Source organism: Rhinopithecus roxellana, chromosome 12 (assembly GCF_007565055.1).
Source record: "Rhinopithecus roxellana isolate Shanxi Qingling chromosome 12, ASM756505v1, whole genome shotgun sequence".
Lineage (NCBI taxonomy): Eukaryota > Metazoa > Chordata > Mammalia > Primates > Cercopithecidae > Rhinopithecus > Rhinopithecus roxellana.
In genome coordinates this window covers 67241592-67254101 of record NC_044560.1, presented here as the reverse complement: position 1 = coordinate 67254101, position 12510 = coordinate 67241592, and the positions used below count along the sequence as shown (strand labels likewise).

Below are 12510 nucleotides of genomic sequence, written 5' to 3'. Positions count from 1 at the left end.
AAGGCAAGAGAAAAGCATTTCAAGAAGGCAACTATCTTGTTGAAAGGTCAAGTAAGAAGTGGTCTTTGGACCAAGTCTCACAGAGACCACTGATGGTTTGATAACAAGGACTCATGTTGCTCAAACTGAGTACCTCAGTCTCCGAGGCATTCAACAGTGAGTCCGTTTTAAAAGTCACTCAGAGTGCCTGTCTTACTCAGTAATAAGTAATTCTAAATATTTTTGTCTATTAAAAGAAAGCTTTATTAAACACAACCATGCAAAATTTCCATACATTTTCAAGATCTTGTATTAAAAAAAAATACATATGCCCATGGGACTTTGGGCCACAATGTATCAGCTGAGCTTCTGGAGGAACTGGAGACCCAGGTCACTCTTGGGCAATTAACTGTGTCTATATGACCAAGCCCCAATAAAAACTCTGGACAACAAAGCTCCAGTGAGTTTCTCTGGATGGCATATTCCATGCATACCGTCACGTGTCTCTGCCAGGAGAAGTGCATACTGTTCACAATTCCACTAGGAGAGGACAACTGGAAGCTTTAAATGTGGAACTCTGCACTATATGCCTCTTCCCTTGGCTGTTTGGTTTTTTTTTTCCCCCTCTGTGTTCTTTTGCTGTGATAAACTGTAACCATGAGTATAATGACTTGCAGTGAGTTCTGAGTCCTTCTAGTAAATTATCAAACCTGAGGGTAGTCTGAAGTTTGCAAAACCTGAAATTGGTGTCAGGAGTGAGGATGGTTTGGGGGACTCCCAAACTTTGCACTTTGAGACCATCATTTTCCTCTGCCAACATAGGAACCTGGATGAGAAAACTTGAGAAACACTTATCTAGACCCACACCATCATAAATTATTATAATCAAAAAATATTTATTAACCACCTGCTCTGTGACAAGCACTGTGCTGGGTACTAGGAATCTAAAAATGAGCAAAGCAGGTTCAGCTTTTCCCCTCAAGGAGCTCATAGACATTGTACCACAGGAAAGAGGGAGTGAACAAGATAGTTATGTAACTCTGCCCTGGAGCCTACTTCCAGGGAGGAATAGCAAGTTATGTGTGCGTGTGAGTATCTAAACAAGCAGGCATCCTTAAGTGAAATCTAAATTTTTACACTGATAACAACTTCATTTGGGTATCATTCCTATTTAGTTCACCAGAAGGAGTCAAAGAGTTCTAGTTTCCCTGAATACTAGGCATATGGTTACACGATTTACCAAAAGAAGGAACAAAAATGCAGAGAAAAATTATATGAAAAGACAGGTTACGGTTCCAGTAATTAGGTTGTTTGAGGCCCTAGAAAGATACCATATGGAAAATTTAAGATCCACGTGGTAGTCGGGTCTAGAATTTGGGTGGAAAGATTGGGGTTGAACACTCAGATTTGGGAATCATAGCATAGTTAATGCGGTGGAAAGGGATGGGCTGACTTGCAACTTTGTAACGCCCTTTAAAATGTTAGAAGCATCACCGAAAGATAGTACGATATGTTGGGAAACACCAACATTTAAGGGCCATATGGAGCAAAGCAGGCGGAGAAGAGGCTGACAATGAGAAGCCAGACAGTTTTGATGACCCAAGTGGTGGGCTATGATCCAAGAGGAGTTTTATCAAAGCTGTTCAGAGCGCACTTGAATGAGGTCAAGCAGGAAAGGATTTAGTGCTTGGCTTGGGGAAGTCCACCACCCCTAGAGGTCTTCCATGACAACCTAAGGAATCACACTGAGAGTAATTTTTATTTGGAAGACGAGATGCAGTGAATCAGGAAAAAATCCTACCCTCTCTGGGCAAGGGCTAAAGTGGAGTGACAGAGAAAAGACAAAATTCTTAGCTTTTCTATGCCTTTAGTAAATGCTATCGAATGCGGGAAGTTTGGCTGGGATCCCTGGCTCATGAGCATACTTCGTCTCTTCTCAGAGCTCTTCAGAAATGAGCAAAAGCAGCCCCCACCCCTGCTTAGCAACGTGCCGCGCCCGCCTCCAGCCTCAGCCCCTCCGCCAGGAAGCAGGAGCGTGGCGCAGCCGCCAGGGGGCGCAGACCGCAGGCTTATTTGTAAGACTTGGGGCGGGGCCACGCACGGGGCGGGCTCTGGCGTGACTTCCGGTTTCCGGCTTTTGGGGTCGTCGCTCGCAGCCGTCATGGCAGCGGAGGAGAAGGACCCTCTGAGCTATTTCGCGGCATACGGGAGCAGCAGCTCAGGCTCCTCGGACGAGGAGGATAACATCGAGCCGGAGGAGACGAGTCGCAGAACCCCGGATCCGGCGAAGTCGGCGGGCGGCTGTAGGAACAAGGCGGAGAAGCGGCTCCCGGGACCCGACGAGCTGTTTAGGAGCGTGACTCGCCCGGCCTTTCTCTACAATCCGCTCAACAAGCAGATAGACTGGGAGAGGCACGTCGTCAAGGCGCCTGAGGAGGTGAGGTCCCCGACCCCGTTTCCCGGTCTCGGCCCCGGCCTGCGCCCCCTTCCTCCTGAGCCCTCTGCTGGGGACCTGCTTGTCCGTTCCCCCACACGCAGTCACCCCCGCGGGATGCCGCACCACCCCCTTCCACCTCAAGCCCTGGGAAACCTAGCCCCCTCCCCCAGCCTGGTGGGTGTCAGACCGGACCCGCAGCCCCGCCCCCTTGTGAGGAGACCCAAACCTCCGCGCTCGGTGCCCCGACCCCGCGCGGCGAGGACTAACGGTGGTGACTCCCCCGCCCCCCCGCTGCAGCTTCTCCCTGAGACCCCTTCCCTTTGACGCCGAAGTGCCTGCGGTGCTGCCTCCAAGACAGTGTCTGCTGCAGCCTCCTGAAGGGGTCAGCCTTGGCGTAGTATCTCTGAGACTGGATTCTTCTTTGGTAACTAAAAGTTATTAGCTTTATTCATATAGGGAACCCTTTGGCTTTTCACTTAACAGTATTGTGATTTTGATGGAAAAATGTGTCTTTCAACCTTAAAGAAAAAAAAGTCAGCCTGAACGATAAGCGAACGGCAGGGAGTTGCATGTGCCCACGTCCATCATAGGAACCTCGGTTCGTCACAGTGTTTCTTAATGTGTTTGCTTAACAGCCTCCAAAGGAATTCAAAATATGGAAGTCAAATTATGTACCACCTCCTGAGACCTACACCACTGAGAAGAAGCCTCCTCCTCCAGAGCTTGACATGGCAATAAAATGGTCTAACATATATGAGGACAATGGTGATGATGCCCCGCAGAATGCTAAGAAAGCTAGGCTTCTACCGGAAGGGGAGGAGACCTTGGAATCAGGTAAGGAAAATCAGAATCCCGTGGTAATCTATTTTGACCCCCGTGATGGGCTTAAAAATAATGAGATATTTAATGAATGAAAATTAAATCTAGCGAATTGGCAAACTAATTTGATGGTCTTTGGGTACTTCTTGCTCTGCTTTTGAGAAAGATCATATATATTTGGCTTTAACATGAACTCTCTGATAGGTCAGCTAATAGTTGCTGTGTTATTAATGAAAGATCGTAATGTTCAGGCTTTAAAGTGAAATATCTGGTATCTCATCCAGTAGTCTGTGTTTTATGAGGCCTTATTATTAGAACACAAATCAATTCATGGATTCTTGTGACTAGCTGCAAAGTGCTGAAGGCTGAATTTTCTTTTCTTTTTTTTTTTTTTTTTTTATTGCGACACTGTTTCGCTCTTGTTGCCCAGACTGGAGTGCAGTGGCGCGATCTCTGCTCACTGCACTCTCCACCTCCCAAGTTCAAGCGATTCTTCTGCCTCAGCCTCCAAGCAGCTGGGGTTACAGGCGCCTGCCACCATGCCTGGCTTTTTTTTGGGGGGGGGAGCGGGTAGAGATGGGGTTTCACCATGTTGGTCAGGCTGGTCTTGAATTCCTGACTTCATGTGATCCATCTGCCTCGTCCTCCCAAAGTATTGGGATTACAGGCGTGAGCCACCGCGCCCGGCCGAAAGCTTCATTTTCTATTAAAGCAGTTGTGCTTCAGAGCTAAAATTAGTATGACAAAATGAATTTAACTGAGCATTACTACATAGTAATAGGAAGATAATGACTTGGTTTTACTTTAGTTCATAACAGCATAATTTCATCTCTTACTTGGACTATCACAGTAATCTTTGCCTACACACTCTTATCCAATCTGTTCCATCCTTCACACTGCAGCTAGTGTTGTTTCTAAAAGTCATATCTGATTATATAACTTGCCTGCTTAAAACCCTTCAATGGGATAGAGTCAAGGCCTTCTATTGATAGGCTCTTTCTCCGTGTCCACAGTCATTTTTAATGGCCCCTTTCTAGCGCTTGAAGATCTTGAAATCCAGAACTGAATTTTATGGTTCCCTGCCTTTCAGTATATGTTGCACCTTGTTCTGGAGTGTTGTCTTATCTCTGGCTAGTAAACTCATTCATCTTTCAAAATCCAACTCAAAAGAAGAAATCTCAGGTATCACCTCTAATAATTATTTGCTCCTCTGTACCTTGTTTATGCTAATGCTGTTGATTGCCCTCATCACTTGTATGTGATTTTTTGAAAAGTCTGCTTTATGATGAGTTCCTCAAACAGCAAGATTTGAAGTGTTTATGTTTGTATCAAGTACATTGTAAGTATCAGTAGATAATTGTTGAATCGAACTAATGTTTTGGACCATTATTTTTAAGAAAGAGTATGCCATTTTTGTGAAACAGATTTCTGATCTTCCTACAATACAGGGGCTACTTAGCCCCTTTTTACAGTCATGCAGGGAGTGATGTTTTAAGAGAAAGGCGAACTGACTGGCAGGAGTTCTTACTTTAATTTTGATTCTACCTAACTTTTCCATTACTTTTGCTGACTTTCAGTATGTATTAGAAGTCAACAATGAAGGAGCCTCTTCAGTAAGTGGCATCTTTTTGCAGACCTTAAATGATGTGAACATTTATAATACCTCATATTGTACAATCTTTTTCTTTTCTTTTTTTTTTTTTTTTTTTTGAGAGGAGTCTCGCTTGGTCGCCCAGGCGGGAGTGCAGTGGCACTCATCTCGGCTCACTGCAAGCTCCACCTTCTGGGTTCACACCGTTCTCCCGCCTCAGCCTCCCAAGTTGCTAGGACTACAGGCGCCCACCACCACGCCTGGCTAATTTTTTTGTATTTTTAGTGGAGACGGGGTTTCACTGTGTTAGGGTGGTCTCGATCTCCTGACCTCATGATCTGCCCGCCTTGGCCTACCAAAGTGCTGGGATTACAGATGTGAGCCACGGTGCCCAGCCAATCTTTTTCATAATTAGTAAAAATATATTTGCTTAAGTAATCTGTAATTATTACAACACCTTGTGAAATAAGAGAAATGTGGAAATGATAGCTTACATCATTTGTCCAAGGTCACAAAACTAGAAAATGCCAAGTTCTAAAATACACACTTTCTCACAGTTTTCTTATTTATTACTTCCAGCAACCTGATACAGAAGTGCTACATGACTCATTATTACTATTTTACAGATGATAGAACAATCTCAAATTAGAGAATTTTCCCAAATTCATTCACACAGCTAAAGAAGAGGCAGAGTAGTAGGCATTCAAATCCAGACCTTTAAATATAAATTATGCCTTATTAAACTGATATTTGGTCTCCTGATGAATAGCTATTTCTCAACAGTGTTTGAGATATAGATATTCTTCTGTAGGGAGAATGGCAGTAAAGATACTAGGGTTGATACTCAAACTAGATTTCCATAGACTGGTGCTCTCACATCTTTGTCATTATGTGGAAAAAACCAGGATTATACACCAGGGCAAGCAAGCAAGAATTATCTTTCTTCCAGCTTAGCTTTTGAGTTAAGTTAGAAGGAGTTCCAAATATATGACAAATAACACTGCTATTTACATAGATAATTTCTGTCTTTTTGATCACATGATGGTCCTTTGTCAAAAAACAAATACAGGCAACATCAAATGACAAAAAGACCCACTTTTAGAAGTGATTTTTGCCATTTCAGATTCCTATATCATAAACCCACTGTAAAATCAATTTATGTCATAATTTTTTAGCCTGTTTTTTTCATTCATAAAATATATATCAAAAACTCTACACTCTAATCCAAATTTTAGATTATCAAGTTACTTTTTTATTTTGCTTCCCCATTCTGCCCCTTGGCCTTTTATTGCTGGTTAACTTCTGTCTTCCAGTTATGTTAGAGGAAGAGCTGGGAAAGGTTCAGAACTCATCATTGGGTCTTGCTGCTTATCAGCACTTCTGGTTTTAGTGGTGTAAAACGTAAGTAAGCAAAGTTTAGTTATTAGTTGTAGCTTTATTGACATGTATAATTAATTGTAAAAGCGTAATTAATACAGCGATTTTTAGTTTACATTTTTTAGAATTTAGAAAGTTTGTTTATTGATAAGTTAAACTTACTTAACTTGAGTGATTTGAGTTCCATAATAAAAAAAACTGTTTCCTCACCAGTACATCTATACTATATGAGACGGAGTAAAAAACTCAGTAAAGTTGATAAATGAACATTGCTCAGATTTTTTTCCCCTACTCTAGTTTATAAAGCAATGCCTTGTCATGACACTAGATGGCATAGCACTTCTGCTCAAATCACTGATAGCCACTTATTTTTCAACTTAAGTAGTTTGTGGTTTTGTTATTCAGTTAATTTATTTTTAATAAGTGGCAAATTAAAAGCAAAAATATCTCAGTATCATCTTCTAAACGTACGTTAATGCATAGTGAATATTGTAAACTTAATACTTTCCATTTTTATATTATCACTACTGAAAATCTCAAAAGACGAGCTTAGTGATAATTAACTCCAGTTAAAAAGCAAAAGGTGCTGGGCGCGGTGGCTCACGCCTGTAATCCAGCACTTAGGGAGGCCAGGGCAGGTGGATCACGAGGTCAGGAGATCGAGACCATCCTGGCTAACACGGTGAAACCCCATCTCTACTACAAATACAAAAAATTAACTGGGCGTGATGGCAGGTACCTGTAGTCCCAGCTACTTGGGAGGCTGAGGCAGAATGGCGTGAACCCGGGAGGCGGAGCTTGCAGTGAGCCAAGATGGCGCCACTGCCCTCCAGCCTGGGCAACAGAGCGAGACTGCGTCTCAAAAAAAAGAAGTAAAAGGTTTGGCTTGTTTTAGTGGTATACCATGTTATTTGGTTTGTAGAGCCAGTGTTTTTGTGTGAACATGATAAACTACTGATTAAAACTTTGATTTGTAAATTCCTGGGGTGAGTTGTTGATCTGAATTGTATTTTATTATTTTATTACACTGCCTACATAAATCCATAGTGCTCTGTGAAGCATATGAATAACATCACCATGCTGTGCTTGAAGAAGAGTGAAGATGAATGGTACTGATTGTTATCTGCGTCAATAAATGAGATATTCTGATTATGGTACACTTAGCAGAAGGGAATTAAAGGCTTAAGATTTTAAGTATATTTCCTTCAAGGAATGTATGATTTGATGTCAGTAGTTCCCCACATTTTTTAATATGCAGGCCCCTTTCAATATCAAAATATTTTATAAATCTCCACTTGAGGACCTGTTGAACTTTTTGAGTATCTGTTGATCAAGAAAATAAAGTCAAAAGCAACAATTAATTAGTAATGTGCTCAAAATAAATTTGTATTTTATAAATCATAACATCTTTTCCATGTTACTCTGTCTGTATGGAGTTCTTAATACCACACATTTGTTTAGGGAGATGGAATTAGCAACTAGTCTGTGCTACCCTGTATTTTTTTTTAACCATGTAGTTGGATATTTTCAAACATTGGATTAAAAAAATTTTTTTATTCTATTTTAATTTTTTAAATACTAGTTTTAAATATTCATTTTAAAATACTAATAACATTTTGGGAAGGTGTAAAGGACATTGTTTTTTTGTTTTTTTGGTTTTTTTTTTGTTTTTTTTTGTTTTTTTAAAGAGAGGAATCTCGCTCTGTCCCCCAGGCTGGAGTGCAGTGGCCGGATCTCAGCTCACTGCAAGCTCTGCCTCCTGGGTTCACGCCATTCTCCTGCCTCAGCCTTCCGAGTAGCTGGGACTACAGGCGGCCGCCACCTCGCCCGGCTAGTTTTTTGTATTTTTTAGTAGAGACGGGGTTTCACCATGTTAGCCAGGATGGTCTTGATCTCCTGACCTCGTGATCCGCCCGTCTTGGCCTCCCAAAGTGCTGGGATTACAGGCTTGAGCCACCGCGCCCGGCAGGACATTGTTTTAATGTAAGGCTCTTCTCTAACCTTCCTCCCCTCTCCAAATTCTCGATAATATGAAGTAGGAAGATACATATTTTTCTGTTGCCGTTAGAATGTTCTAGCCGTCCTAGGAATGGGGAGGGGGAGGGTGGGGGCGGAAATCAGAACTTACTGGGATAAAATTCCAAATAGAGATTTGGGGAAACCTGCTTGTGAGTGCTTTTTAACCTCAAAGTAAGGATTTGGGGTGGGTGGAGAAGGTGATGGGGAAAAATAAGTTGTTTTTGGAGGAGAGAAAGCAGATTGAAAGGAGAAGGACAGCTGATAGCCACTTAAATAATGTCATGGTTAGATTGATACCTATTTTTTGTAAAAAGAAAACAATATGCTCCATTCTTACAAAGCATTGATTGTATTTGAATATACACAATGTAAATACTATAATGTAGTGGTGTCCAAGGGAGAGAATACAGTCATGAGTTCTTAGTTTCTGTGTTTGGTTTGGCCAATAAAGCACCTTCATCATCCTTTTCTGCTTATCACTAGAGACAGAAACTAAAAACCATGGCTTCAGGCTGCCAAAAGCCTAAAACAAAACAGCACAACAACAACAACAAATAAGGCAGATTGGACAAGCTTGCTGAGTATTTGGGAGCCTTTTTCAAAAGTCTGATTTGGGGGAAGTCAAGTCAGTTATTTTAAGCTACCTTAATATAGCACTAAAGAGTCACTTTGTGAATTTTGTATGGCTGCAATTGAAAAACAAAATTGCTCACTTTCATTTGCATTTAAAAATCAGAGCTCTAAAAGTTAATTCTTGTTTTTTATTGGGAAACTCTGAGAGAAACATTAGTTGATGAGGGTAATAATTTTGGTATAAAGCCAGTGAAATTTTAATGCTTACAGTGTTGGGTTTTTTTAAAATTACTGATCGAAACTCTTCCTTTTCTATTTAAAGATGATGAAAAAGATGAGCATACTTCTAAAAAGCGCAAAGTAGAGCCAGGAGAACCAGCAAAGAAGAAAAAGTAGAAACAAATGACCAGAATTTCTGGACTGCTAAACTTGTTGAAATGTTTCTTTGAACAGATTAAGTTGATATTGTGGGTTATTATTGCCACATCTCCGTGAAAGTGCATACGTTAATGAACTAATAATTATTGCCTCAAGAACTTTCCACTGTAGAATTCTTTTTTAATTTAAAACATATATGTATTTAAAACTCAATTGATGACTTGTGATTGTGAAATTGATAACACTTGGATGCATTCTTGCTCTCACAGAATTGGTGACATGCTTTTGAGAGTTTCGTCACATGTTGACATGCCAATGTTCTATAAACCTTTTATAAAGGAATATATTTTTAAAGTAAATATATTGTAATGTACTGTGAACTTGTAGGGTGCTTTTCAACAGTCTTTGTACAGTGTAAATAGATCATGGAAATAAAATTACTTATTCAATATTACTATTACTGCATAACATTAACATTTGAATGTTTGTCTGTGACAAGTACCCTATTTGTTGTGTGACATTTTAAGTTGTAATAAGTATTACCATTTAAAGAGTGCCTCCTGTGTTCCAGGTGCTTTGTGCATATGTTTTCTCTGATCCTTAAACCTAGCAAGGTATTATTAGTATTCTCATTTTTTAATAAAGAGTGCTTGAGTAGCTTGTCTGATGTTACGCAGCTAGTGAGTGATTCATTTGGAATTTAACTTGGGACACTTGACCTCCAAAATCCTCACATTAAAACACCTGTCCATCAGTCAAAATGTAGTCATCTTTCAAGAATGACATCAGGTATCATCTCTTCCAGGTACCTTTCTGTTGTACCTGGAGATCTGTTAGTAGAGGTCTTTTCCTCTCCTGATTGTATGACTGTACTTGTCATCTGTGCTTTATGGTTATTCATTAATTTCTTTATTAAATTGTAAGTTTACAGGACATTCAGTTAAATTTGAATTACAGATAAATAATGTTTTAGTGTGTTTAGTATTCAGGACATAAAAAATGGGTTTATCTGAAATTCAAATTTCACTGAACATCTTTTATTTGGTAACCCTACTTCTGCATGTTTTCTCTACCCAGCTTCTTCTATTTTAATGCTTTGCGTATAGTAATAATAAAATGAACAAGAAGTAGTTGGGAAGGTGTAATCTTTTGAGTTCCAAAATGCAGTTATCTGTAGCATTTTGAACAATAGAAAGGTTACACACTGCATCAATCTTTCCATGTATCTCAAGCCCTTAAGAGAGAAGAATTACAGAACACTGCACATTCAGTGTATAAGAACAAGACAGCCAAAGCACGGTGGCTTATGCTTGTAATCCCAGCACTTTGGGAGGGCAAGGTGGGAGGATAGCTTGAGGCCAAGAGTTTGAGACCAGCCTGGACAACATGACAAGACCCCATCTCTACAAAAAATGAAAATTTAGGAAAAAAGAAAAATACGTAATCTGAGTATTTTTTAAATTGTTTTTCCCCATTGTGGAAGACAAAATTTGAACAATTGTGCAAGATTTGTTTACTTAGGCATGTGTATCAAGTAGATTAAAATTTATAAAAGTCATTAAGAGTGATTGCACCAGCCATGGTGCTTTGTGGAATGAAGAAGGTCCGTAGCAGTATGATGGCTTCCAGTACATCTTGAGTTTAGAAAAACCAATTCTATAGCTGTCCATCCTCCAGGTTTGCAAATATATGAATCCCACAATTGAAGTAATTGCTAAAGCAAGAATGTGTTTTTTTAAGATTGTAGTCTTCGTAATGAATTTGGAAATCTGTGGTATCATATACTTGGGAGTGGCATCAAGTGATAAAGCAAGACCCTAGTATGACATGACACCAAACAACCAAACCAAGTTATATTTGTGAAGTTGTGATTCCCAGGCTCTGGAGAAATCTAAAATTTGGATACATGTGTTGGTGGAGAAATATCTCAGAAGTTACTGAAAATATTGCAAGGTTCTTAAGTTAGCATGAAAGCAAACCTCTCTTTCCTGGGAGACGTGCAGAGTACGTTTTATGAGGGGAAAGACAGGACTTATGAGGGAAGAGGCTAAATATTTTGGAACAAGTCTGACGCAGCAATTTGTATCTCCTGGTTGAAAAATGGACTTTCATATCACTCTACATTCATCATCACATTAGAGAATAGATTATTTTCCCCTTTAGAGATGTCCTGGGAGCGTGTTTGCACAAGCATCCCTATGGGTACTGAGGTAAAGTTTGGTTGAGCTAGTGGAAACCTAGTGGGGAAAAGTCTTAAAAATCCATATACATAAGAAAAATCATCCATCCAAGTATCTTTCATTTTAGAGAATCGAGTCACTTGATATTTCTGATTGTTTCCTCCTGTTTAAGGAAGTTAAGCCTGGGCAACATGTTGTGATCCTAATCTGGTTTGGCTGTGTCCCCACCCAAATCTCATCTTGAATTTTAATTTCCACAATTCCCATGTGTCATGGGTGGTGACTGAATTATGGGAGTGGGTCTTTCCTGTGCTGTTCTCATGATAGTGAATGAGTCTTATGAGATCTGATGGTTTTAAAAACCATCAGTGCTGGGAGTGACCCTGCACAAGCTCTCTTTGCCTGCTGCCCTTCACATAAGATGTGTTTTGTACCTCCTTGCCTTCTGCCATGATTGTGAGACTTCCCCAGCCACATGGAACTGTAAGTCCAATTAAACCTGTTTCTTTTGCAAAGTGCCCAGTCTCTGGTATGTCTTTATCGGCAGCATGAAAATGGACTAATACAGTTAATTGGTACCAGTAGAGTGGGGTGCTGCTGAAAAGACACCCAAAAATGTGGAAGTGACTTTAGAACTGAGTAACAGGCAGAGGTTGGAACGTTTGGAGGGCTCAGAAGACAGGAAAATGTGGGACAGTTTGGAACTCCCTAGAGAATTCTTGAATGGCTTTGACCCAAATGCTGATAATGATATCAACAATGAAATCCAGGCTGAGGTGGTCTCAGATGGAGATGAGGAACTTGTTGGGAACTAGAGCAAAGGTGACTCTTGTTATGTTTTAGCAAACAGACTAGTGGCATTTTGCCCCTGCCCTAGACATTTGTGGAACTTTGAACTTGAGAGAGATAATTTAGGGTATTTGGTGGAAGACATTTTTAAGCAGCAAAGCATTGAAGAAGTGATTTGCATGCAGTTAAAGGCATTCAGTTTTATAAGGGAAGCAAAGCATGAAAGTTCAGAAAATTTGCAGCCTGACAATGTGATAGAAAAGAAAATCCCATTTTCTGAAAAGAAATTTAACCTGGCTGCAGAAATTTGCTTAAGTAATGAAAAGTCAAATGTTAATCCCCAAGACAATGGGGAAAATGTCTCCAGG

General features: G+C 40.3%; 1 protein-coding gene across 3 annotated transcripts; it reads left to right on the top strand.

The window, feature by feature from the left end:
* The first annotated feature begins 2084 nt into the window (after window positions 1-2084).
* On the top strand, window positions 2085-11861 carry C12H1orf52 (chromosome 12 C1orf52 homolog). 3 transcript variants are annotated; one of them, XM_030913288.1, is made up of 4 exons: window positions 2085-2416; window positions 3052-3250; window positions 4326-4417; window positions 9118-11861. In XM_030913288.1, the coding sequence occupies exons 1-4, from the start codon at window positions 2141-2143 to the stop codon at window positions 9157-9159; spliced, it is 609 nt and encodes a 202-aa protein (XP_030769148.1). In that variant the 5' UTR covers window positions 2085-2140; the 3' UTR covers window positions 9160-11861. The 3 variants fall into 3 exon arrangements, with proteins under 3 accessions (XP_030769148.1, XP_010380855.1, XP_010380856.1); XM_010382553.2 differs by lacking the exon at window positions 4326-4417 and adding an exon at window positions 6140-6227 and having other exon boundaries at window positions 2086-2416; XM_010382554.2 differs by lacking the exon at window positions 4326-4417 and having other exon boundaries at window positions 2092-2416.
* The last annotated feature ends 649 nt before the right edge of the window (window positions 11862-12510 follow it).

Coding starts and splice junctions, on each gene's coding strand:
- C12H1orf52 (XM_030913288.1), top strand. CDS start 2,141: ATGGCAGCGGAGGAGAAGGACCCTCTGAGCTATTTCGCGGCATACGGG. Junction 2,417..3,051: donor TCGTCAAGGCGCCTGAGGAG/GTGAGGTCCCCG, acceptor TTTGCTTAACAG/CCTCCAAAGGAATTCAAAAT. Junction 3,251..4,325: donor GGAGGAGACCTTGGAATCAG/GTAAGGAAAATC, acceptor CCTGCCTTTCAG/TATATGTTGCACCTTGTTCT.